Source organism: Hemibagrus wyckioides, linkage group LG06, assembly GCF_019097595.1.
Source record: "Hemibagrus wyckioides isolate EC202008001 linkage group LG06, SWU_Hwy_1.0, whole genome shotgun sequence".
NCBI lineage: Eukaryota > Metazoa > Chordata > Actinopteri > Siluriformes > Bagridae > Hemibagrus > Hemibagrus wyckioides.
The window spans coordinates 31,638,322-31,666,299 of record NC_080715.1 but is presented as its reverse complement, the minus strand read 5'-3'; the positions used below and the strand labels follow the sequence as shown (position 1 = coordinate 31,666,299).

The window sequence follows — 27,978 nt, the reverse complement described above, 5'->3', positions numbered from 1 at the left end:
TCAGTGTTCAACCTTTAATATTGGCAAAAAGCAGAAAATGTTGAATTCACAATGCTGTAAAAAGCCGAATTTCCAGAAATCTATACAGAGTAAAAACACACAAAATGTACTGTTTAAGATTATCCAGATTTGTTGCTGCTTAATTCATCTGTGTAAATTAATCAAATCTGCAGTGCTAGGGCTTTCACCACACAGCCCAATGAATCCCCTGCAGTTTGCTTGGAAAAAAACAGCAGGAAGTCAGGATATTAAGTCTAATCATTTAGCATCATTTTCATAACAGCTGGTTTAAACAAATGCCTATCCAACACATCGGAAAACACATCAATCCAGTCACTGGCTATTCTCTGTATGAAGTGCCTGACCACCCTTCTCATATCTTTAGGAAGGTCTATTCCATCATTAGTGCTGTATTAACGTATTGGGGAAAAAAAACAAAACAAAACAAAACAAAACAAAACTCTTCTGACCTTTGGTCATGCCTTGGTCACATTTCTAATAATGAGACATTCATTACTCCACAAAAAAAACAAACAAACAAACAAACAAACAAACAAACAAACAAACAAACAAAAAACCATATACTTAAAGAATAAAGAATAGATCTACAGCTCTCCACAGTCTTCAATTGTTATCTTTTTGCTTGTTTCACCTTTCTTGGAGCCCAGCTGTCCCATTTGCTCCACCACGTCCATGCCGTCTTTGACGATGCCAAAAACAACATGTTTGTAGTCCAAATGCTCAGTTTTTTTTAACGTGATGAAAAACTGAGAGTTGTTTGTGTTTTTGCCACGATTGGCCATGGACAATATACCTGGTACTGTATGTAGAAACTCAAAGCTCTCGTCCTCAAACTTGTCACCGTAGATACTCTTTCCCCCCGTACCATCATGATTAGTAATATCACCACCCTAAACACAAAACATAGATGAAATGATCTTAAGGATTAGTCAGTTTACTCAAAACGTTCAGCAACTTCAATAAAAAGGACTAAAACTATATACACTTACTCTTCATCAGAACAGAACCATATGTATTTTAGCAAAAGTTCAATAAAACAAAAATGTTGCAGACTAAATTCAAAACACATGGTAGAAGAGTTAGTCTTTGTTTCTACTGGCCAAAGTTACCACATTTTGTCAATAGCAGCATTCAGTCCTGAAAAATCTGCCTGTAAAATTTGTCTTGTTTACATGCATACATCACTTTACATTGATCTTTTTTACATGTGTCCCTTGTGTCAACTCTTTGCACTCACTGTCAACATTATTCTTCTGCACAGAGTCTGCGTTATGTCCTGTTTGTCTGCACGGTCTTGTCTTGTCATCCTGTGCACTTCTAAAGAATTGCACCTTAAGTATAGTTTAGCTCTATGTTTGTCTGCATCACCTGTACTTTGTTTTTGTTCTGTGTAGCACCTCTGGTCTTGGAGGAACGTTGTTTCACTTCACTGTGTACTGCATCAGCTATATATGGTTGAAGTGACAATAAAGCTTCTTTGACAAAAATGTCTCTTTTTTTCAACAGAACTAATTTAGGGGTTTCACAGTGAAGGCCGTGAATACTCGTGTATTTTTTCTTGTTAAAAAAATATATAACTATATTTCCCCTCTTTTCTCTCCTATTTAGTCCTGGTCACTTTTCGCCAGCCAGTTCTCCCACGTCACATGACAGCTTGCTAGCAGGGGGAGAGAAGGCCATCATGTGCTTCCTCTGAGAGACAAGCTGGTGTAACAGGTCTAAAAGCTGGTGTAAAAGGGCTACCTGCCCTCTTCCTGAAAGATAGTGCTCTTGTGATAAACAGGGAAGCTGAAGGACATTTGACGTCTACATGATGATTTTTTCCTCTCTTGGACTCCCACCAGTGAAAAGGCTGTGCCATTGTTGGAATTCAAACTCGCAACCTCTGGAAAATAAGGTGATTGCTTTTCTGTTGTTCCACTTTGGGAGCCCTTTATTGTTTTTTTTATTTTTCAGGTGAATGTTTATAAAAAATAACACTCAAGTAAAGTTATTCATGTTATACTGGTCTACCAATCTGATTATTCTGGTTCCGACCCAGCTGGCACTTGAGTCATGTGTCCCTAAAATGAGCTTGACCGCCCTGACCTAACCGAATAATAGAACATAAATGAAAGGTTACCTGACACATGAAATCAGGGATGATCCTGTGGAATATGGAATTCCGGTAGCCAAATCCTTTCTCTCCAGTGCACAAAGCTCTGAAATTTTCTGCAGTTCTTGGGACGATGTTGGCAAAAAGCTCTATTGTGATCTTGCCGATTAGCTCATTGTCAGCAGCTATAGTGAGATATACTACTGGGTTGCCTGCTTTAGAATGTTCCTTGACTTTAGAAGACTGGGCTGTGTCCACTTGGGATATGCACCTTTGACAATCTGTAAAGGTTTTTCTGAAGGATTCTGCGACTTCAGGTGTCTTAAACTTGGCAGCAAGCTGCTCCACCTTGGCATTACCCTCTAAAAAAAAAAAAAAAAATATTCAATCTTTTTCAACACACTGAAGAAAAATAAAGGTGAATAACAGAACAAATACATTCAAGTGTTCTAACCTGCATAGTCGTTAGCCGTCCAAACCATTGCGTTAGCAGAGGCGTTCATGGGTTTTAGCTCGATATCCGCGGTGATGGTGTGGTTAGCGCAAACTTTTAAAACCTGTTCACGCCTCATCAGGACACGGTAGTACTTTTTCACTGGGTGGAAGAGGATCTTCAGATCACCAACTCCACGCTCTTTCCATTGGCTCAAATCACGATCGAATCTGTACAGTTTTGCCCTCTGCTTGAAAAGAATTTCCTCCTCTTCTTCACCAGACTTCACCTCCACCTGAGAATAGAAGAAAACATGTTAACAGCTTACTGATTTTAGTTGTGTACTTAGTTAGTATTCTTTTAAATATATAGTGATAGCTAAACTCAATCATTTCAAACTTATTTAGAATGGTTTTTGGCATGTTTATTTGACTTCAGCAGGACAAATTTGATTTACTATTTATTATGTTAAAAGGTCCTTCCTGATTCTTCCTGACTCTGAGTATGTTGGCCTTGTTGAACATTTAAGGACACCACACATTCAGGTGACAATGACATGAATGCACAATTGCATGTGCATTCACTCCTGCTCAAACTACGCATAAACAAACAGGACTTGTACTAGTTGAGCATTTGTCCTAGCTTAAAAAAACCATGCAGCTTATCTGTTTCAGATACTTTTCAGCTGATCCAAAATACAAATAATTTTGGGCTTTAATCCATGAAACTACTTGAATATTACCACCATACCTCAGGTAATGAAACAATGGGCTCAAAATGAATGTCATTGTTAGAAACATCTTCGTCGCTTCTCTCATCATCTTCCTCATTTTGAGGAGCTGTTGCAGTGGTGCTAAAGAGTGGTGTCCCAGCATTGGCCCAGGAGAAATTGGAGTCTTAAAAATAAATAAATAAGAGTTTCTCAGTTAAAGATTTGCTTTATTCTGTAAATTATGTGAATTTATTCAAATGTTACCCCAGGAGCAGAAGATGACAAATGTCACAACTATAATAGAGACTTTAAAGGCATTACAATAGCCAAAACTAATCATATTCAAGACTTGGATATAACAGTGTCCCATTTTTTTCTGTACATCATTTGAGAGATTTAAAGTGTTTTTCAGTCTGGTCCATGAACATACTCCTCATGCTGTCAAGAAGCAGCTTATTTAAAACATGATTTGATTCAAATGAATAAATGATAAAGATTTCTGCTCTATTATTATTTTTTTTTTTGTGAAAATGTTTTTTAAATTGTGTAAATGTCCCAACATTCCTAACAGGTCACAAAAGGTAAGGAAACTAGTTAAAGCAAACCTTTTTTTCCAAAGACAAATTCCCCAGAATTCTTTGCCAAGTCTGCAAATGTAAATGTACTTTGAGAATCAAATCTGAAAGCTGAATGGGCGTCTGTGGGCAGAGGAAAAGACACATTAGGAGAAACATCAAAGATGCACAGGTATACTGGTGAAATATTATACTATAGCTATACTGGTAAATAATAAACCTGTATCCTCCCTAAAATCTCAGTGACTGGAATAGGATTTCTGAGTGAAACAAACACCATTCCAAAACAAACATGGACTACAAGGACTACTGATTATTAAACAATCATTCAAGTAAAGATTTATTAGTCCTTTATTAAACTCTTTTGTTACTTTCCCTACAAGTCATTAGGTCAATAAAAGGAGTAATTTATATCTAGTAGAAAAACTACGTGTCAAGAACATGAGAGTGTGAGAGAGACAGACTTCAAAATACAGGTATATTTCACTTCTGTATTAGGTTTAATCATTATGTGTTACAAGTAAATGATGATGCAAATGTTATGACATTACTTAAGACTATTAAGGTATTAATGAGAAAAAAAAATGTTTTGTTTTTTTTTAATTAAAATAATAATAAAAGGTCAGTACTTTTATTCCTAACAAAGTTTACCTTGAGTGGTATTTGAGTCGGTTAGCGTTTCAGTGTCCTGGATCTTTGTAGACAGGTCAATGGGACGACCATTATCAGCTGTATCGGGCTGTTCAGAGCAGATCTCGCTGGTTTTCTCTTGCCCGATTTCTCTTTCCCTTGCTTCACTCTGAAACAAAAGACTTTTATAAAGCCTACGGAGCAACATGAAATACTAACATAACTGTGAAAGGAAATTGCAATGTCTGTGTGCTATAGCATTACAATTTTCCTTTCACTGAAACTCTGAAACTAGGAGACCCGGACACTGTTCCAGCATGACAATTCCCCCATGTACAAAGCAATTAACTTTACAGTAATTAACTTTGTCAACATTATTTTTATTGTGTAAAAAGTATCCACTATTCCAAACACAATTTCATCATTGTCAGTGTACAACAGTCATTCCAGTGTCAAGCATCAGCTGCAAGAGAGTTCTTCACAATGAGCAGGGCATGGCAGTATGACTGAAGCTGCTTAATGTGTGCCAAACATTTAACCCCATTACATTTACATGACTAAAAGAAGAGTACAAGTAGTGTACTCTAAATGCACCTTTTATTTTCAATCATTTGGCTAATTGCAGTCACCTTCATTTTCAGGACAAATCAGACCTTCATAACAGGCTCTGAGGGGAGCACCTGGCTGCCTGCCTGAGGGTCTCCATCAATGGACTGAGCCCCAGGGAATTAAACTACAAAAGGGTTTCAGAACCATACCTCAAAGCCCAGGCAAGTTAAACTGTTAAAACTGCCACAGCGCCATTCATATCTATACAACCAATGTGTTTATGATTAAATTACTACTAGAACACAAAATTGTTTACAAAGGCACAAAGTTTTTCATAGATCTGGCTTCTTAATTTTTGCAACAGATAGACACATTTAACTTCATAATGTACAATATATTCTTTTGGGCACCATGCTCCCAGAACCCCTACCACCACAGTCACACAGCAGAGTACCCTGTGTATTATAACTACAAAGCAGAGCACAGCAGAGTACCCTGTGTATTATAACTACAAACGGGAAAAATCTGGCATAGGTGAGGACATGAAGGTCAGGACATACTTTTGGCAATACAGTTTTCGTTTATAATTAATTAAATAGTAATACCTTAAACATTTAAACAGTAACAGGCATTTAAAATAACTTACATTAAGCATAGTTTCTCGAGCATATAAGAAAGTACATGCGAGAATGCTCTAAAGGAAACAAACACCACAAAGTCTGCTTTACAGTTCTGCTCATGACACTCACCTGAGCTTGCTGGACCTTTTGTAGCTCTGTTCCAAAGTCCTCTGGCCTGTCAGGCTCAGAGTCTACATCAGCACTACCATCACAGAAGAAGGTAAGAGGCAGCTGAAGACTCTTGGCCTTTCTCTCCTCCTCCAGTGTTGGTTTTTTCTCCCACACAAGCACACACTCCTCTGCATCTCTACTAGCTTGAGCTGTGAGACACAAGACATCCAAGACTCATTAGACACCCAAACCTACTGTACTCTGTAGAGAGCATTCAGAGATCTTCGGTTTTACACTTCATAGTAGAAAAGATTTTTTTTTTTTTTTTAATAAAATGATTTGTCCATTAATAAAAACTAGTTTTGTAGAAATTTCTGATTGGACAGGATTTAGAAAGGCACCTTCCTGTGTGTATACGGCCCCACAATTTACACTGCATGTCAGACCAAGTCATTCAGTCCAAGCAACTCTCTGCAGACTATACTGTGATGCATGGTATGGGATTTGTTAATCAGCATTTGAATAATAATAAAAAGGAACTTGTCAAAGATGGCAAGAGGGAAAGATGTTCGTTCCTTCCTTTAGAGTCCACACAAGAGCGCTCAGACTGAAGTGAAAGTTCAAAACAACTTGTTTTTCTTTGCCAATGTGCTACAGTGTGTAAACTGATGGTACAAAATTAACACTTAATATATTTTTGAAAATGCAAACGATAACACCGTGTGCACTCTGAGGGAGTCTGAATACTGTCATGATGTTTTACTGTTTTTATATTAGCTCTGGTTTTATTGTTCTTTTACTGTTATTGCTCCTGTGTGTGCTATGGTGCATTGTGATGCGAGAAACCTAGAAAGACTGTAACAGTACAGAATAAACTGCGGCTGAACTTTACTTTTAATCTACATGTTAAATGGATTTATTGAAAGAGTTGATCAATATAACTTACCAGGGCCGGGTGTGGCAGAATCAGGATACAGATTTCCCTTCAGATTTCTTACAGCCGTCTCATAATCTTCATCTGCATGACAGATGCATGTTGCGGTCATTAAAATGTAGCTATGACTGATGCAGTAATTAACACCGAATCATAAAACAGATCTTTGTCTCCAGTGGCCTTTACATGAATACAGTTGTGTGTTAAGGAAACTGGCCCAATGAACAAAACTGGCCCTATGTCAATTTGCTACCTAAAGCCTACAAGCCTACTGATGTGCCCATAGAGAAAGTTTGAGGACTTTATCCAGGTAGTGAAACAACACTAATCTAACAGGCAGTCTTCTGCAAGTACTAAACATTGCTGTATTAAATCTTTATACTAGAATTTTTAAACAATATAGTTCATGGCATGGGCTAACAATTTGTTTTGCACAACTTGTTTTTCACTTAAGTGATAGATTTCTAACCAACAATAAGGAAACGCTTACCATCGCTATCATCACTCACATATCCTGGTTTATTTTTGTACATAAAAAAGGTTGGGGGCAGCATTAGCTTTCGTGCGAGTTCTGCCTGCTCCTTAGTTGGCTGTTGTTCAAACACAATTTCAATATCAGAGTCACCACTGTCGGCAGCACTCCTTACATCCTCATGGGTCTTAGAAGAAACTAAAATGGGACACAAAACAAGAATTAAAACTAATACTCTATGACAAAGCAAGTAAAAGCATTAAAGCAGCTTCTGGCCAAAGAACATAAAAACAAAACAGATGCTAAATTGTTTTCTATAGAACCAGTACAGACTTGAATAAATATACGGCAATTTGCAGTCATGCAATGTAGAATGATTCCATAAGCATCAGTTTGTCAGAAAAATAAAATATTTAGCTAATATATCATATGACAAAAGCTCCTGTCCACTAATTATGGAACCTATGTGTACACACACACACAAACTTTCATGCACTTCACTAGAAAGGTGATGATTTGGTGTGAGCAGGCGTGAAACCCCAGTCAGGATAATTTTACTTTTTAATGTCTTTCAGTATTTCTGAGCGTGTCTTTTCTAATTTAGCTGAAACTAAATTCTGGTAGGTCTGGAAATTTCTCATCAATATATAATCCTTAAACAATAATATGAAATAACAGGCCCATTTTTAAGATAATTCCAGTACATGCATGTAGCATGTACTTACACAATAATCCAGATTCACATGTAGCAAATTAACTGCATTATGAAATAAACGTATCCCAACTGGGGCTTTACGACAAAGCAGTGGTTCTCCACAGGGGTAAAGGGCTACTTCCTGATGGATTTAAATCACAAAATGCTTGTACACTCTCTTGGGTGTTATTTAAAAGAATGACCATTTTGTTTCAGGAAACATGTACCCGATAAGAAAACAAGAGATGGCAGATTCTGCATCGAGCATCAACAAATTACGTGCAGGAAAATTTCCTACATCTGTAAATTTGCTTAAAACTCTATAATATAATATATTATATTAATATATAATGTATATATATGCAATATAATAGTCATGTAACTACTTAGCCCTACTTGAGCATTAGTGATAAATGCTGCTTTGCACGTACACGTCGGTGAACTATGCCAATAGCATTTGTTAATGTGTGTTTTATAGGTAGATAAATATCATACCTGACTAAATCTGAAGGATGCAAAGACTAACAAAAATTAAAACATGAAACCAGCAGCATGATTAGGAAGTATGTCATATCAGTCAGACATCAAAAGGCATGCTTGTTATTTTAAACACATTTTCTGGTTGTTGTTATTGTTTTTGTTTATCCAGGGTTAGGTAGGTCAGCACAGACTCATTGGTGACAGCAGTGTCCCACGTCTCAAAGAACACAACGTGCGGTGAAAAAGTACCTTGAGGTTCAAACTGGGTAGCTGATGTACACGCCCAAAAAGCCATAGGGTTATCTTTAAAAAGCCTAAAATCCAAGCCTAAAAGAGTGGGTGGTAGGTGAGATGGCTTTAAGTGAGGAAATGAGATATCTGGGACAGAGTTTGGTAGTTTTAAAACAAACAAACAAACAAACAAAAAACAAAGATATCCTTCATCTTGTGCAGGTCAACCACAGTTGGTTCTTTTTGTGTGTGTCTCCCCGTGCTAATGTGGAAAAAAAGTAGGGCAAAAAAGGACAACCTAAAAGCCCTGCAGAAGATGAGTAAACAAGACAGAAAAAATGTTTCCTATTTACTAAAAATAATTAAACAATGTTAAAAAAAAAAATAAATAAATAAAGTATTTATCAATATTTCTTATATTCAGGAAATATTGATTGATCAGCCTCATTATACAAAATCCTTGCAATAAATTGATGGAATTAATTTACTGTTTTCATATTTGCCTTTTCACTGTTATTTGCTTTAAAGACATTTTCATTTTATTTATTTTCAGATATTCTTCAGTGGTGCCAAAAGAAGTTAGAGTAAAGAGAACATGCAGGTTCATTTGTGCCTGTTCTCTGGAAGTGTGCCGTAATGAAGCTGACTATATGGTTGAAGAGCCTTAACCTTTTAACAGATAATGGTAAACAACCAAAAGCGAAGCATTCTCAAAATGTCAGGAGAATATATACATGGGACTTCAAGTCAACAACAGCTCACATGTTAATGTGGCACTTTGGTGGACACTGAGCACCTCACACAGAGAAACTGCACTGGTTTTATTAAAAGTGAATAAGTACAAGGTGCACTCCAGATGCAGTGTTAGAAAAGAGCAGAAGGGCAAGTGTCCAGAGGAAGTGAATGGTCTGCATAACACTAGGAAGTACACAACCAGTCCTCCTTTTACACAGCGGCACATAGCATAACTAAATGCTTAAATTATGGATTCATTTCTATCTTGCCTTCTTTTACTTTTCCTAAGTAAACTTTTTTACTTTACCCTATTTAATATTCCTTTAGTTACTTTAAACTTAACTGTGCAATTCGTATACAGTGCAGCACATTAACTAATTAATTAATAATTAATTAGTTAATTAAGTAAGTGGTTAACAAGATTATGGGATTTTCATAAATACCTATTTTTTGTATAAATGTTATCATAAACAGTTTACATATAAACTGTTCATATCCAGCTTGATAAATGAGACCCAACTCTTTACAACTATAATCAGTGGATTAGACCTTTTGGTTTCCTTTTGGTTCTTGTTGTACATACAGATGGATGTGCTATTTTATTCTGCATTATTTTTTCACAAATGACTCGTGTGATTTTAAATATTCACGGATAGGGCCTGAAAGAGCAAGAAAAAAAAAATTGTCTTAGAAATGGTGAAAGGTCCCAAAAGAAAAAGAATAAGAGAAAAAGAGAACAGACAGAGCATTGTGTAGAATCAAGACGAATTCAAGTCATTTGCAAATATCTCCCCTTTTGAGTATACTTCACCAGAACTCATTTTTAAGTATCAATCACAATTAATCAGTTTAAAAAAAAAAAAGTCATAGAAACGGCATGAGGTTTAACCATAGCAAAAATCTCACCTCTTTCTGGCAATTTGAATGGAGTTACTGTCTGTCTTTCAGCTGCTCTGGAGCTTGAAGCACTGCCTGATGCCTGATCCTCAGGACTTGCAGCTGGACTAGGCATCTGTTTAGAGGACACTGGGCTTCCAAATATTTTCTGCACAGAATCTGTCCCAAAGACAAACTTGGGGGGAGAGACCACTGTTTTCGCCGTGCTGTGTGGACTGAGAGACACTGTAGGTTCATTACTGCTTTCAGAAGGTTGTTCAGTCTTTTCTGTAGTCGTTTCTTCAAGCACCGCAATTGCAGCTTTACCACACTGGGACCTGGGGGAGGTCAAGATTTCTCTAGGAGAAGCAGGCACAAGAAGGACTTGCTTTTCCTGGGCATCTTTGGCTTGCTCAAAAAATTCTTTAAAAGAATTTGCAGTCTCTGTCAATTTAAAGCGCACAGCCAACTGTTCAACTTTTCCTTCTCCTTCAGCAAAGTCAAAAGCACTCCAGATCCATGCCTTTTCTGTTCCTTTCATCAGATCAAGTTTCATATCTGAGGTTATCCAGTGGTTGGCACATAATTTAAGAACCTGGTCACGTCTCATCACAAGCCTGGTGCGCTTTGTATCAAAGTTTTGCAAAATTTTGATGTCCCCTATTCCCCTTTCTTTCCACTGGCTGAGCTCTTTATCATAGCGATACAGCTTTGCTCGGTGACTGAACACTACCTGCTCATTCTCTTCTCCATTTAAAAGCTCAACCACGTCAGGCATTGGTACGACTGGTTCAAAGTACTGGCCATCTCTTTCCTCTTCTTGACTGACTTCTTGTTCATCGTCCGTTCCCACAGATGCCACACTTTGATTCAGCTTAGCTGGGGATTTCGATGGACTAGGAATAGGCTGGAAGCTGAAACTAAACCTAGTAGATGGTTCTCCGAAACGGAACAAATTTTTTTGCAACGGGCTGCTTGCTAGTGGAGAAGCATATATAGACGTGTCAGCACTGTCATCATGAACATCATCTTGCAAATCATAATTATCCCATTCCAAGGTGGGTTTGAGTGCTGAGCTATTGTTTGCTGTTGTAACACTGCTTTCCTCATTCTTGCCTTTCGTTCCGTCATAAGTCAAGAATGATTTGAGGTCCATAAGACCATATTTCATTTCCTCGGCTTTCTGTATGAGATTTGCTGTTCGGTCTGAATTAGTCAGCTTATGAGGAGTCTGTAAAGGAATGTCCAAAAGGAGCCGTTGATACTCCTCAAACTTTCGCTTAAACTCTTCTGCAAGTTCTGGGGTTTTAAACTTAGCAGCCAACTGTTCCAACTTGGGATCTCCATCTGAAGAGTCATTTGCTAACCATACCCAGGCACGATCCGAGCCAGAAAGGGGCTTCAAGTTCATTGTAGTAGTGATCCAGTGATTAGCACACACCTTCAGCACTTGCTCTCGCCTCATTAGAACTCGAAGCCTTCCATTTTGATTATTTTTAAGAAATTTTAGGTTTCCGACCCCTCGTTCTTTCCACTGATGAGTTTCATTATCGAACCTGAAAAGCTTAACACGTACTGTGTACAGACATTCCTCATCCTCTTCCCCCGTAACAAGGTCAACTTTCTCAGGCATCTTAACCACAGGTTCAAACTGAATATCGTCATTTTCTTCAGTTTTATACATATCTTCCTCTTCATGATCAACAGAGGTTTCTGCTTTTTGGTTTTGCAGAAATGAGGTAAAAAGTTGCTCTCCAGCTCCTTCAAAGCCTTTAAAACTAGGATCCTTCTGGCCAAATTGAAAGGTACCATGTGAAGACTCTGCCAAGTCTGCAAAACTGAATGCATTCTGCTTTCCTGTAATCAGTGGGCAGTCATTACTCAATGACTTGACAGATGAGGATACATCTTTTTCTTTTTCTCTGTGTTGTTCGGCAATGTTTTTCAGTAGGAATGCAGCAGATGCACTGTCAGATGGTTTTGATTCAGGTCCCTTTAGACCAAATTTGAATTCACTAGTTAACTCTGGTGGCACTGAAAAAGAGAATTTTGAACTGCTTGAAGACTTTTCAACTAACGTAACCCCTGTACTTGCAGGATGGTTAGCCTGATGGTCAGTACCAAACTTAAATGAGGAGGGTGCTGCTGCTACTGTGACCTTAGTGGTGTCTACATTTGGATTAGGTTTCTGGCAGGACACACAATGACCAGATGTGCCTTCATTTTTGACAAGACAGGCATCACAAATCCACTGTGCTTCATTATTTCTGCTGCTACATGGTGCTTTACAAGAAACACAGTTTGTTGCAGCTGGCTCATTCCTGACCAAACAGGTATCACAATCCCACGGACCCACTTTTTTGGCAAACTTATCAAGTTCAGAGGTAAATGAGCTGACAGAGCTAACAGACTGTTTGGGCCCAAAGGGAAAACTTGGAATACTTGAAGAGCTGTTCAGTTTTTGGTTAGAGAAATTTGAACTTTGCTGAGATTTTGAATCACCTTGACTTTCAAATTTAAAGGAGAAGGGAATTTGGGATTCAAATCCCTTGAAGCTAGCATCCTTAGCACTTTCAACAAGTCCAAATTTAAAGGGTCCTGCTTGGGGAGCAGCAGTATTTTTCAATCCCTCGGCTGGTTTCATTGCAGGTTTTGAATCACCACAAGGATTGGGACTGCTACAAGCAACACATTCTTTAGATGAGGACTTATTTCTTACACAGCAGACGTTACAATCCCATTCACCTTCCTTCTTTGCAAAAAGGGTTTTCAGATCAGCATTTTTGTTCGAATCACTTTCCTTTAATTTACTTGGAAAAGCCATAGACAGAGTGGTAGATTCTGGAGCAGCCGTGTTTTTCGGATTTAAGGTTTGACATGCAACACAAATGCTTGTGGAAGCCTCATTCCTCACTGCACATGTGGAACAATTCCACTGTCCTGGTTTCATACCAAACTGAGCACTCCATTCAGGACTAAATGAAAATCCTTGAACACCGGTAGAGCTACTAGGTTTCTGGACAGCGGAATCTGAACTCTGCACAGACATAGGACGATCGGCTGAAGCTTCTAAATGACCAGACTTTGTGTCACCCTGGCTGGACGGAGTAACAGTTGGCTGTGTTTCAAATTTAAAGGAAAAGAGACTCTGCGGTCCAAATGCCTTGAAGCTGGCACCATCACTGTCATCCTTAGAACTAAGTCCAAACTGAAACGGTCCTGCTTGGGGAGCAGCAGTACTTTTAAATCCTTCAGCTGATTTACTTTGAGATTTTGAATCAACAGAAGGATTAGGATTGCTACAAGCAACACATTCTTTAGATGAAGCGTTATTTCTTATACAGCAGACATTGCAATCCCATTCACCTTCCTTCTTTGCAAAAAGGGTTTTCAGATCAACTTTTTTTCTAGAGTCCTCAAAGACAGAAGGCTTGGAGTCATGTTCCTTCATTTGACTTTGAATTTTTGGATGTTTAAGTATAGCTCTCTGAGCTTCCTCAAATCTTTGTTTGAATAATGCTGCTTCATCTGCAGTCTTAAAGCGAATAGCCAGTTGTTCAGTCTTTGGCATTTCATCAGCATAGTCCATAGCATGCCACACCCATGATTTATCGGACCCAGCATTTGGTTTCAGAACCATGTCTGCAGTGATGTAGTGATTTGCACATATTTTCAGAACTTGTTCTCTCCTCATCAACAATCGATATTTACCTGATGTTTTGTGCTTCAGGATTTTGATAGAACCAATGCCTCTTTCTTTCCATTCTTTTGTTTCTGTCTCAAAGCGGAAGAGTTTTGCTCTGTTGCAGAACATTTCTTCTTCTTCCTCCTCCCCAGTTTTTACATCAATTTTATTGGGCAGAGGAACAATGGGTTCAAAATGGGGACCATCCTCATCCTCTTCAACATGGGTACTGTCATCGCTTTCGACACATTTCTCATCACTTTCCTCCTGAGTCACTGGCTTGCTCACATTTGCCAAGTCAAATGCTTGGTCAGATTTTCCAGTTGTTTTACCCTGTGCCCCATCAACAAATGTAAAACCATTTTTACTCCTAAAAGTAAAGACCTCAGAATGACTTGATGCTGGGTCTTGCGACTGAGACAGTAGGGCTGAATGGCCTTCGGTTCGGGGAGGAATATCTGAGGTTAGAAGTCCCAAAAGGCTTTCACTTCTTTTCACCTCTGCAGATGAGAAAGTAAAGTCACCATCATTAGATTTGAAATTCGAATTGAACTTGAAAGCAGCTGCTGCTGGAGTTTGGGAGGCAGCTCCAGGGCCAACCTTAGAAGTTTCAGCTGTAATTTGCGGACCAAAGTTCATCTTTAAGTCCACTGACTTGCCTTCACCGCTCTTACAGGACTGAGCAGGTATTACAGGTGGCTTAGTGAAGTACCCAGGCTCTGGCAACGACGGATTGGTAGATGGTTGAGAAACATTATGACTGCTGTATTCTTCATTGTATGGGGACAGCAAGCTTGTAGCTGGCGACTCAAACCTAAGCGGGGTACCAAAAACCTGATCTTGAGGGTACATGCATGCTGCTGTTTGAGGAGGTGGTGTGTGTGTTGGCTGCTGGTAGGCATACATATGTGGCTGAGGGAGACGATTCATTGCATAGACAGGGGCCTATTGGAAAGATATGTTAGAAATTTTGTAGGCAAGTTAAAAAACTGAAGCATTCATGAGAGATTAATACACATAATTGTCAAAATATCTTGTACATCCATTATTAGCTTTGAAAGAATAACTCGGAAATTAAATCTTACTTTACTGTATTTAACTACAAAGCTTGTTTCACATAAGGCAGTTGTTGGGTCAGTAATAAACTTAAGAGATCCACTTTAAAGGACTGTTTTATTTTTTTGTTTTTACAGGGAAACATATCTAAATTATTGCTGATGGTAAGTTTTAAAACAGTGTTGTCATCAGTGATTCAGCTGCAGTCCTGGTCCGTGTTACCTACCTTGGATGGTGTTACATTAGCAGCAGTGCGAAGAAGATACTGTGAATTATATGCTGGGGATTGGTTGTAGTATACTGAAGGCCCTGTAGTGGCAACTGAAAAAAAAAAGGAAATGTGAAGGGCAAAAAATAAAAAAATAAAGGGGAAAAAATTATTTTAAGTAATCTTGTTAGACTGACCAGTAAGTGGCACTCCGTGAAATGACTGTGCCGTTGAAAAGGGCTCCTGAAACGCCTCCGCTGTGTAATTCCCTTCATACACTCGATGAAATGGGGACTCTGAACTCGATGAAGTGTGCCTCAGATCATGAACCTCATTCTGCAAACAGATGTGTTGTGTATGACCTCTTGGATATTTTCTCAGTTAAGGTTTATAATTGTCTCCATGTACTGAAATATATAATTTTCTACCTTCCATGTTTACCAGACCTTAAGCAAAAAACTAGGCGATATACAAGAGATATTTCACAGAATTTACAGTATAACTGTGGTGGTGGCTTGGCACAGTAAAATCCACCATCCCTGTATGGCATCTTACTCAGATGTCATGCATCTAAGATGTATGACATCTTAATATTTGCTTTTTAGAATTATTCAATGGACTGAATTTACGAATTGTAAACTGACCTTCAAGGCCTCGACTTGTTGACAGAGCATCTGCAAAAGTGACTTCTGATCCTCCGCCCAGTGAGGTGGAGTTTTGGGAGAAAACTATTACAAAAAAAAAGAACATCTTAATAATGTAAACAACAAAGCATGCACCTTGGGGAAAATAAAAAGACAAAAGCATTAACCTACCACTGATCTCTTAGAGGGGGAGAGTACACTTTTGGCTGGAGAGGACATTGAGAATTTATTAGAAGCAGCCACAGCAGGTTCTCTTCGTGATCGTGGGCTTGAAGTCATTGGAAGTCTTTCATCAATTCCATCCACAGCATCTCCACACTCTCCAAGCTGCTGATTGACATCATTGAGCAAGTCCATAATTTCCTCTAGTGACACAGGCAGCTGTAATAAAATGTGATTGAATCATGAATCAATCTTGTGTAAAGCCTGATCAATAAAGACAAACGAATGTTGATTGGAATTAGATCCTGTACCTTCTCCATGTCATCTGCACTGGCATGGTAGACCTTTGACAAGTACTTCTTAAACTGCTGGAGAAAGTTGATGCACATGTCTTGCGTTTCCTCAATTCCATTTCCTGCCTCTTCAGAAAGTCTCTGATAGATCTGTGATTAATCAAAAAAGAAAAATGCATGGATGTACATGAATTACCTAGATAAATACTACTGACTATACTATTGGACAAAAATAGGGTTTATGAAATTCCCCTTAATGGAAGCAGCCATAACAATCATTTAAAGCTTCCTACATTGTGAGCTATCAAAAAATGAACTAGATTACCCGAGCAAGATGCCAGTAGGAAGAGATGCAGTTGAGCTTCTCAAGCTTCAAGATCGCCTGATCTGTTTTGCCTTCAATGTCAAGAAGAGTAGCGAATGCAATCATAGCCCCCTCTTCATAGCTTTTAATTTCAGAAACCTAACAAAAAGAGAAAGGGAAAACTCACATTGTTCAACCAGTTCAAGTTAAAGCTAAATCAGAAATGCAAGCAGAAGAAAGTGTGTTCAACTTACCTGTATGTCCTTACTAGTAAAATGCATGAATAACGGATCAAGAGGTTCAGGAATTCTGCGTCTCTTTTCAATTTTCTCGAGCAAGGGGAGTACGACATTCCAGTAATGCACACTACGGGACAGATATTCTTTTTGGTCATAGTAGGAGTTCACACCATCACCCTGCAGGGAATTTTGTCATGTTAAATAATTACTAACAGTGGCTTTAATCAGTCCCAGCTAACAACAAATAGGTGTGATCAAAATACATTTCATTTGGCTTTTTTATTTGCCTAACAAATTTAGGGGGAATGTTTAAGCATAAGATAATTATTTAGTACTGCCCTGAAAAAGCTACTTTACATTGCAGATGGTGACCTACATTTACACAAATGATCCAGTAGAAATTAACATTTCTGCAGACAGGAACAAGTAAACTTAAGACCTCTAACTGTATCTATAATCGTATATTTAAAACAAAACATGTAATAAAAACAAAAAAGTTAAATGGTTACCATTACACTAAGATGTTGGGCCCAGTGGATGAGCAGTGCAGGCTGAAGACCATGCTTCTCTCTTGCTCGCAGTGTGCTCAGACCATGTTGGACAATCATTCGCAGTTTGGCAGATGTATTGGGTCTATAATGAAGACAAAAAAAATTAAAAAATAAAACAAGATCTAAATAAACATACTGCAACAAAAACTATTCTTCATAATAGTGATTTTATTTACATACCTTAATGAACTTAACTAAACCTTGTTAGGCTAACATTGAGCTAACTTATATACACAATATAAACTCAACAGATACACTGATCATCCATAACATTATGACCAATAACACTGAGGACAAAATGTTCACTCGTTGCCTAATATATCCCATTCACTAACATGTGCCATGATGAGCAGATCATCAAAGTTGATGTGTTAGAAGCAGGAAAAATGGACAAGCGTAAGAATTTGAGCGAGTTTGACGAAGGGCCAAATTGTGATGGCTAGACCACTGGATCAGAGCATCTCCAAAACTGCAGCTCTTGTGGGGTATTCCCGGTCTGCAGTGGTCAGTATCTATCAAAAGTGGTCCAAGGAAAAAACAGGGGTGAACCAGTGACAGGGTCATAGGCGGTCAAGGTTCACTGTTGCACGAGGGGAGCGAAGGCTGCCCCGTGTGATCTGATCCAACAGACGAGCCACTGTTGCTCAAATTGCTAAAGAAGTTAATGCTGGTTCTGACAGAAAGGTTTCAGAATACACAGTGCAGGACAGGTCAGGGCGGACCAACACAATATTAGGCAGGTGGTCATAATGTTATGCCTGACCAGTGTAGTTAGTTACAACCTTTTTTTTTTTTTAAAGCCAACTTTAAGCCTTAGCATTTAGATAGATTCATTTGATCAATCTAGATCAAATCTATTTTTTGCAGTGAAGAGTGTAATAAAATTGTTAAATCAAAATGTGACAAGCTGCTCAGACTCTTACCCAAAAAAGTGTTAAAGCACATTTTGTATGTAATACAGTCCTCAAAGTATTAATAACATCTACTGTAAAATCCCTGTACAAAAAAAGTTTTCATAAAATAGGATCCACTGTAGCGTCTTTTGCTGACTCACATTGCTTTTTTATAAATGAGGCTGTAGACTGCATCCCACCACTCTCGCTGTCTCTCTGAAGACAAGAGTTTCATAAGCTGCAATGGTAAACATCTTGGCTCATGCAGCTGTGAAGACGCAGAAATCTTTGCCATTTCTTGCAGTTGAGTGTGACTTGTGAACACCACACCACACAGAAACACCTGAAATGATTAAAAGTAGAGGTAAATCCTTACTGAATGACAAATTCAACTCAGTATACACACAAGGAGCAACACACAAGATTGTGCTGTTCTACAAAAATAATGCCCACTGTGGGGGTTAATGTGGGATTGATTTTCCAACAATTACAATGTTTATTAATGAATGAGGACAGTGTAATCAAGACTTCGAGCTCTTGCAACCAAAACCCATAAATGTTCAATAAGTCTCAAACTTCCACATAAATTAAAATTACTTTGTTAAAGAATACAATTTATTTATTTTATTATCATATATTATTAGTAATATCATTTATTATTATTTGTAGCATGTTATTTGGTGAGTTTGCTGTAAGTTCAAGCAACACAACATGTCTATCACTGGAATAAACCAGTTAGCAAAGTTTCCACTGCCATGAAATACCTGCAATTACTTAGACGTACACTTTTTAACCAATACATAAATGAAAACGTGAATGAATAAATTAAACTGGACTTCACCTCAAGGTCAAGCAGACAGATTGACTCTGGAGTGTTGGTGTCCAGTTTGAAAGTCTCCAGAGTGAGACGAGGAAAGATTTGCTTGAGCCAGTCTTTCACTGCAGGTTTCTGGCCCATCATTGACCACTGCAATCCAAGCCATGTTAGGTGTTGTAAATCCCCACAGTGCAAGATGGAACCTAAGAACATAAATATGGAAAAGCTCATGCTGAAGATTAATTTTTTGCATTTGCCTGGTACTGACAAACCGGTTTGTAACGGCAACTGCAGCTATAATGATTGAACAATGAAAATTTATCAACCTATGTGACATGTACACAAACTGTCATGTGACCGATTTAACGAAATAACTCCATCATTCAGTGATCTCTAGGCAGCCCACTTCCAAATCTTGCTCTTTTTCACTGTGTTTTCATTAAGCTTAGACTGGATTGTGTGACCAGCTCAACCAGAGGGAAAATCTCCTTTAAAACGCTGGGCACAGTGATGATTGAGACGCTGTTTTTCTGTGGGATCCTATGGTAGATTCAAGTAAAATGTTTTCTACTGGGACAAAAAAAATTTATGCTCATTAAACAAGCAATAATTATGCAATTTAGTGACCCACCCAATTTTTTTTTTTTTTACATATGTTCACAACGTTAAACTTACAACAGTTGTGTTGTGCTATCTATTGTTGTGTACTGTCACTTTATGTCATCTACATATTGTCAGGTGAGTTCACAATCAGAAACATCGCACAAAGATCTTGGTAAATGCCATTTCATAATACTGTACTACGCATATGGCACATCTAATATGTAATGTGTGTCATTACTTGCTGGCTGGTCATGAGTCTTGAATGTGAAAGAGACCTAAATATAAGTGGTGTTTTTCATTTCAATTCCACTCAACATATGATTTCTTAACTCCAGTGTTTACTGTGTGCCTGTAGGTTGCATACCACAGTCCCACTTCGCCAGCTCTTGTATGTCCGGTGACTGTGTGCTGATGGAGGAGATGTTGTCATTGCCAATGAACGAGAGATCCACAGGGGATTGTGTACTGAAAAGTCTCTCAAACAGGGTGTCGTGTCCGCTTCTGTTCCCGAACACCTCCACCACCTCCTTCAAAAATGGCTCCAACTCCTGCTTCAGATTCAGCAGCATGTGACCTGCTTGGCTTTGACGATAACAAGCTAAAGACTCTAGAGGTTTCAGTGATGCACGTTCACCTTTCTCAGGCTTTATCTTTGGTCTTGGAACCTAAAGGGGAGAGGCAGAAAAATTAAGACTCGTGAACTAAAACACTAAGTTTAATCTTCTACTGACTACAACGTTCCTGGAAAAATGTGACATGCAGTAATTAATAATACAATCGAAACTCTTCTGGTTTCTACAATCAACTGCATTGTTCTGTCTGAACAGGTCTGCCTTGCAGGAGAACAAAGCACATGCTTAAACATTTTCTAATTATTATTAGCATTAATATTATTTGTAAAAATGTTAAATACTACCACTTCTTTTCAGACTTTTATATGGAGCTGACCAAAAGGCTACAGTAATAACCATTACTTCAGATAATCACTCTGTACATTTGTAGTGAGCTAAAAAGCAACTCAGAATGCACAACACATTGAACGTCGACACAGATGGGGTACAACAGCAGACTGAACACGTCAAGTTCCACTTATGTCAGCTAAGATCAGAAAGCTAAGGTTGCAGTGGACACAATCACCAAATCTAGAGAGCTAAATACAATAAAAACATAGCCTGGTCTGATAAATCGCAAATCTCAATGAGGCACACAAGCTGAAAGGAAAACAGTTAGCCCCCACTGACTGCCCCATAGCATGGTTACTGTGAGCTCAACTTTCCAACAAATGGTTTAAAAAAAAAAATACAGCAGTTCACACTGGTTGCTCCTTTAACATGGCTTTTTAAGCAGAGTTTAGATTGTGACTGAATCAACTAAAAATTAAAACCTAACACATTCAGGCAATGCTGCTGTGTCAAAATTATATCATATTCATTTACCAGAGTAGTGTACCATATTGAATTGTGTGGGTTATTAACAAGCATCCTCCTTCCTCGACAATTACTGCATGCACCTCCTTAACAGCCTTATATTAACTTTCCTTTTTTACCTGATAAGCCAGAAGATAACAGAGGGCTGCTAAATCAACGACAGCTCGCCACTGCTGTTCTTTTTCCACAGCCATTTTCAGCAGCAGGGTTCCAGCATAAAGATACAGATGAGCTCTCATTTCTGTGAACACCTCCAGGAGCTCATCCATAGCTTTTGTTGCAGTGTTCTTTAAAGACTGCATAGCTTGGTCAAAACTAGAAACACAAAAGATCATTTACATAATTTTAGCACAGAGGTGTGTAAATTTGTACCTTTCCTGGTTATACACCGATCAGGCATAACATTATGAGCAGTGACCGGTGAAGTGAACAAGACTGACAATCTCCCCATCATGACACCTGTTAGTGGGGGGGTATATTGGGCAGCAAGTACAAATTTGTCCTCAAAGTTGATGTGTTAAGCAGGAAAAAAGGACAAGCGATTTGAGAGAATTTTAAAAGGGCCAAGTTGTGATGACGACTGGATTGTGATCTCCAAAACTGCAGCTCTTTTGGAGTGTTCCCGGTCTGCAGTGGCAAATATCTATCAAAAGTATGCTTTAAGCCCATTCAGCCCCCCAACTTACAGGACTTAAAGGATCTGCTGCTAACATATTGGTGCCAGATAGCACAGCACACCTTCAGGGATGTAGTGGAGTCCATGCCTTGACGAGTTAGGGCTGTTTTGGCAGCAAAAGGGGGACCAACAAAATATTAGGCAGTGGGTCATAATGTTATGCCTGTATACTCACTGTGATAATGTTATACTTGAACCAATAACAAACAGAAGAAATCGGTAAGAATTAAGAACTGCAGCAGGTTTTTTGCAACACCAACAAGCAGGAAACAAAATAAATATAACTTACATCTGAAGTGCAGTCACACCTTCCTTGCAATCTTTTTCAGAAAGTGTAAGCCTCAGCAGATTACTGTGAGCCAGTAAGAGCTCCTTTTGGAACTTGCGATAGGTCTTCTCATTAGAAGACACACTGGGTTGAGTCACATATTCCTGTGGAGCAATTATTCAAATACATTTCTCACTGAAGTGGAATTAGACTGCTGTCAGCCATCTACTTCGACCATTCTATGATTCAACACCAAATTTTGAATCTGGTGTTAAATGGGTCTTAAAATGATTACTTGGCTTTTAAGAAATTCACCAGAGTAGGAAGAAACTTCACCAACCTTAAGAGTGTGGACAACAGTGGTGTACCAGTCTAGACTGTGTCTTAAGACACCAGCACTTTCCACAGCTAGACAGTGCTTAGCCGCTTCTTCCAAACGTCCATCCAGGCAGTAGAGCTGCACCAGTCTCCGGTTAACGTGGGCATCAGAAGGGCGCAGCTGGAGCTCAGACTGCAGTAGATCAAAAAGCTGATTCCAGCCTTTCTGCCCCTGTGCGCTCAGCAATTTCTCCTAGACACACAAAAAACATCTACAATAAGCAAAAGACAGAACTTCATTGTGTTAAATCATTTTACTTCTCTGAGGTGTTTCGGGACCGTTCTTTTAAATATTCCTTATGACATCTACATTTTCAGGTAGGTAAAGTGGATGTTTCTATAAATTCTGTATTTAAGAAAGTGCAAATGAAGGAGTCCTTAAAGTGAACTTGACATCGTTTGGGAAATCCAGTGTTCCTCACAAGTGCTCACTGTCACAGTTGTATAAATGACCGCTTCCTTCTACACGAGGGAAGCAGAGCGTCACGATGTCTTTGTTTTCAGGAGAACCATTTAAAAGAAACACAATATACGCATCTCCCAGAAATGCTGTACAATCCAAACAACCAGATGGTGACTTCAAAACTTCTGCTTCCAATTTTGTGCATCATATGCATGAGATATTCAGTTAAAGGTCTGTGGGTGTGGCCTCTGAGGCTAAGACTACCTGCCTGTTTAATAGCCCAAAAGGTTAAGCTAATCAGTAGAATGTATTATGGCACATGTTTCAAACATAAGGCCAATATCTTCATTTATTTATATATATAAAAAAATACCCAGATTTCAGTGTGGCTGTCTGATGGCAAGTAATAAACCGAGTTATGTGAACAACAGTTTCTATTGTGTTCAACTACACCACAATCTGAAATAAAGGTCAAAAATTAACTCCTGCATGCTAAACTGTCACACCTACATCTAAACTCATCACGGGTTATGTGGCATAACCAGAACTTAAATACACACACAAAAAATCATGATTGCTTCCTGATTGTATAATGAAAATGGTAAGCATGACACACTTGTGTGTTTCAGGTGGATGTCTATATTTGCCTATTCCACATTGCAGTAGTTAGGCAGCAAGTGAAATTCTACCCAATAATAAGAACTGCAAAATTACAAAAATTGAATGTTGTTTTTAAGCAAAACAGCAGTTACACAAAACTTTAAAAAATAAATAAATAAAATAAAATAGTTCTACAGAACTAAAGTTTTAACATTAAATTTTTACATGGAAAAGCAAAATGAGCTTCACTTTATCAATTAAAAAGTTTGCTTGTGGCTAAAACTAAATCTGGCCTTAGTTCACTAAAAATCTTCTCGTAATCCCCAACAGAAGGTCCTAAAGGAGCTGAAACGATAAGTGTCCATGAATTAAAATATACGTCAAATGTTGGACTATAAGCAAAGCGGCCATAAAGGAGGATCTTCCCAGTTAACGAAACCTCTGTCTGGAGTGGCTTATTCGTCAATAAGGAGTAGAAACAATGATTTCATTACAACCAACAACTGATGTAATAAAGTTAATCTCAGCTACACGGGCTTGTTTTGTAAGTGAATGTAAATGTAATAAAGCTGCTCGTTTGCGTAAGCATGGGATATCTGAAGCATTACACTCTTCCTCCCATTCTTTAACCTGAATTATGGCCCTGGCCAGTTACACTAAAGACTTGATGTACAAACCTTTAGGTCAAAGACCGCAGGGTGACCAGGCAAAAGTTTTGCCGCCTTCTCGACCCAGAATTCTGCCCTGCTGTCAAACTCCGGCTTACTGCACAGCAGCTCAGCTATTTTCAGAACCAGGTCACGCTGGGCTGGGTTCAGATCCACCGAGCGCTGAAGAGAGGGCGGGATTTAGAAAAAAAATTTTCATTGATTGACATAGAATACAGAGACATCCAAGCTACACACTTAAATTCATATTCAATATGACAATGATAATAATGTACTACTACCACAATACACACACCTTGTAACAACCAACAGCTTTTTCAATTTCACCATCTAGTTCATAAAGTTGACCAAGGAATCGATGAGCTTTGGGGTCTCTGACCTGAACTGTTAAATACGCTGATACATGTCTACAGGAAGGATATACAACAAAGAGACATAAAACGGATGACACTGATAAAAGTCATCAAACATTTCTCACAAAGAAAAAACATGAATTCATTTTAATATTCATTTTACCTTTTAGCAAGTTCATACTCCTTGGCTTCAAAATATAATTTGGCAAATAAAAATCCCTTCGTTGGTTTCTACAAAGAAAGAAAAAAATATATTTAGCACAAAATAAATAAACAAATAAATAAAAATGGTTGTATGATACCCAGGTTGTATTCAACACATGCAAAATACAGGTAGCATAAGAGTTCCGCCCATAAGTCTGCCTGCTGGTCATCTTGTTCATGATATTAACAGTGGGACAGACATGGAAACAGATCAACATGTGCCTTATCTACGTATTTTATACATTTATACTGCATTAATATAATTATAATCAGTGTTCAGGCTGTGGAGTGACATCCAACAGCTTACACACACACACTTTACTTCGATTCTCATATAACATTTAGAAAAGGTGTGCAAGACATTCACTCAGTGCCCTGGACGTGTGTCCACCAGCACTTATCGGACAGCTGAACTTTTAAATCAAAGCATCAACAACCGGCAGGTTTACAGACGCAAAGTGAGACAACAAACGCATGAGCAGTATTATCTGACTAAACAGCTGTCCAATTATTAAACACTGATGGACAGTGAATGACTTAAAGACCTAGGATTTCTGGAGAAGAAAAAAAATACAAATGAACAGAAATCAGCATGAGCATTGTGTGTAGATGTTCTCACAGTGTGCAGGGGGAAAAAAACAAAGATGAGAGCATTGTTTTTCTGTGGAATAGATAAAATGACTAAGGTAAAGGCTTCTTAGCCGCCTTGTTTTGCAAACATGTGACTTGTGCTGCTTTGCATGGTTTTTCCAAGCAATGACACAATAAACTGCACTGAAGGATCACTCGTGGGTAGGATGTGAAATAAACAACAGTCCAAAGTCTTTGTATTTACAACAAAAATAAAAAACAATGAATTTGGAGCCTGCAATTAAATAGACACAAATGTACTGAATATGAAAGGGATATGTCCAAATCGGTGATATTTAACGTAGTGACAAACACATCTTTCTAGTGGGTCTGGAGCGTCCTTCACTGCGCAGGCTCCGGGATGCTGATCTCTGAGGATCAACACGCAGATTACTCTTGCATTTTCAGGGTTTCAAATCCGCCCAAAAGAAATCCGAAGAAGAAATCCAAACGTCTGACCACAGATTTTAAGAAAAAGCTTTGAAAGCAAGTCCTTAATAAACAGAGTGAGCATGAACTCCAAGAACTATACAACTCGAAACTTCTGCAGCTCCTCACATACAAAAACTATGGAAAGTGTTATGGAAATGGGGAAAAGACTGAGCTCACACCTGGTTCAATGACCCTGACGGCTATACTGCGTTGTTTTTGTTTATATACTGGTCGCAGAAACCACACCGAATTTCCACTGCACACAGTTGTGCTTGAACATCAATAAATATCTGATTTCTTGTTTATAAAGCAGTTGGTATTTCATCACAGTTGATGTATTTGGTTTATAATGCACAGAATATAAGCTGTGTGTCCAGCACAGAAGTCGGATGTTAATTATAGCTCCACATTAAGTAATAATTGTTCTTAAAAGAAATGTGGGAAATGTGACCGTGCCTGTTGGTTACACCCTGCTCCTGTCAATCACTCCCTACTGATGTAGCACAGCTACAGCTTTCTGCCATTAGCTCTGGTGTTATTTTATTTTATTTTTTTTTTAGCTCTATGTTGTTTTATGTAGCACCATGATCCTGGAGAAACGTTTCACCGTGTACTCAGTCAGTTACATGTGGTTGAAATGACAGTTCTACTTCCGCTCTCTACATTTTAGCTAACTAGCCACTTGAGTAATAATAATCTCAAATCTTGAAGCGTCTCACAACCAACACGAGGTGAGGAAACGTGGACCAACATGTACACCAAACAGGCAGGCAGGAACACACACACGCGCACACACACACACAGAGAGAGTTACCGCGTTTTTCACGACCAAGTGTCAACAAGGCAGACAGCTAGCTGATGAAGCACACTGTACTAGTTACTGCAGCATCACGCCGATAATGACTAACCCGTCACCCTGTACTGTGTGTGTGTGTGTGTGTTAATCAGTTCACTTTGTTCGGCTGCTAGTCATATTTCCCCACACAGCGGCCTACTCCAGCTAAACACTCCGCCTGCTAGCTCGCACATTTTCTACCCGGTATGGCGTACCTCTTTTTGAGAAGGAGAGAGACTCTCGACTGAAGAAATGTAGCGCTCCACGTCCGCCTTACTTCGCCTCATGGCTGCGAAAGAACCGCCACCGTGTTATAAACGTCTGCTAATATCAGTCCAGCACTTATTCTACAGATCAACATTAACTTTCACATTTACTACAAGCCCCTAGCGCCAGGCGCGTCACAGAGGGCCAGTTATCGCGAGATTCGCGGAAACGCTCTGTGATTGGCTGCACCGTCAAGCCGCAAGAGTTCCTGTTCAGTTTGGTGCTCTGGCCCTTGCGCACGTGAGCTGGGGCGGAAAGATAACGAGCATGAGCTGAAGAATGACGTCCGTGTGTTTAGTAGTGCATGTTAATTTACAAATTAATAGAAGGTGGAAAAAACCTGTTAAATGTATCCAGACAGACACGCAGAAGACAGATTTTATGCAGTATGTTTTATTTTAAGTATATTCTATCATTTATGTTTTTGGGTTGTTGCTTTTTTTTGATGATGATGATGATGATGATGATGATGAATCAGCTTGTCTGGTCTAATGTGCGTCACAGTGTTCCTGGCCCTTAGCCACAGGACTGCAGAGAGCCCACACGGGTGTGGTGTCCTAAACAAACAACACAAATAAACAGAAACTAACAAGCTGGTGGAGGACCTACACATCATTCATTTATAGCATTTGATAAACACCATTATCCAGAGGGACATGCAAACACTATAGTTAATATTTCTAAGTAACAACAAATACAAAATCTAACAAAAACGTTACAGAAAAAAGGAATACCACACAGGCTCACACACATGCAAATTAGTGGCCTCTAATAATGTTCCTCATTAAGCTGTACTCAGCTGTGCTCATTAAGGGTCACCAGAGCAGAACACTTTTGCTTGTGTACAATTTTGTTTTTGTGTTTTTTTCCAAACATGGCACTATGAATGGTGTAGCTTGTGCAACCAGTGGTTGGCTTGGTTCCCTGCCTGACAATCGAACCCGGATCACAGGTGTAAGAACATAAGGTCCTAGCTGCTAGACCACCATGGACCACGTTTACTGTGTATCTTCCAGAAGTGTGTATATAGTGTACTTTTCATTCTCAAAAGCTAATTAAATGTCCAGTTGTGGTCCTTCAGGTTCAATAATGTATCATAAATAATTATTAATGTCACATCATTTTTATGATGTAAAAGATACAAGAGATGCAAAAGATGTACCACCCCACTGACAAGGAAAGGTAGAGTTTAGTACTGTTTTTCACTGTGTATT

The 27,978-nt window shown here is 38.7% G+C and overlaps 1 protein-coding gene across 3 annotated transcripts; it reads right to left on the bottom strand.

Moving 5' to 3' along the window:
* ranbp2 (RAN binding protein 2) lies at window positions 1-26,927 on the bottom strand. Of its 3 annotated transcripts, XM_058393224.1 has the most exons (29): window positions 26,713-26,927; window positions 24,560-24,627; window positions 24,339-24,450; window positions 24,053-24,205; window positions 22,335-22,565; window positions 22,016-22,158; window positions 21,170-21,365; window positions 19,988-20,288; window positions 19,045-19,223; window positions 18,365-18,546; window positions 17,269-17,392; window positions 16,775-16,936; window positions 16,542-16,679; window positions 16,235-16,366; window positions 15,933-16,142; window positions 15,762-15,845; window positions 15,315-15,453; window positions 15,136-15,230; window positions 10,199-14,798; window positions 8,576-8,653; window positions 7,171-7,350; window positions 6,693-6,764; window positions 5,765-5,955; window positions 4,488-4,635; window positions 3,867-3,959; window positions 3,300-3,445; window positions 2,571-2,844; window positions 2,144-2,478; window positions 1-911 (listed from the first exon to the last, which is right to left on the bottom strand). In XM_058393224.1, exons 1-29 carry the CDS (start codon window positions 26,782-26,784, stop codon window positions 606-608), a joined length of 9,144 nt encoding a protein of 3,047 aa, XP_058249207.1. In that variant the 5' UTR covers window positions 26,785-26,927; the 3' UTR covers window positions 1-605. The 3 variants fall into 3 exon arrangements, with proteins under 3 accessions (XP_058249207.1, XP_058249205.1, XP_058249204.1); XM_058393222.1 differs by lacking the exon at window positions 8,576-8,653 and having other exon boundaries at window positions 17,275-17,392; XM_058393221.1 differs by lacking the exon at window positions 8,576-8,653 and having other exon boundaries at window positions 26,713-26,926.
* Window positions 26,928-27,978: the final 1,051 nt, after the last annotated feature.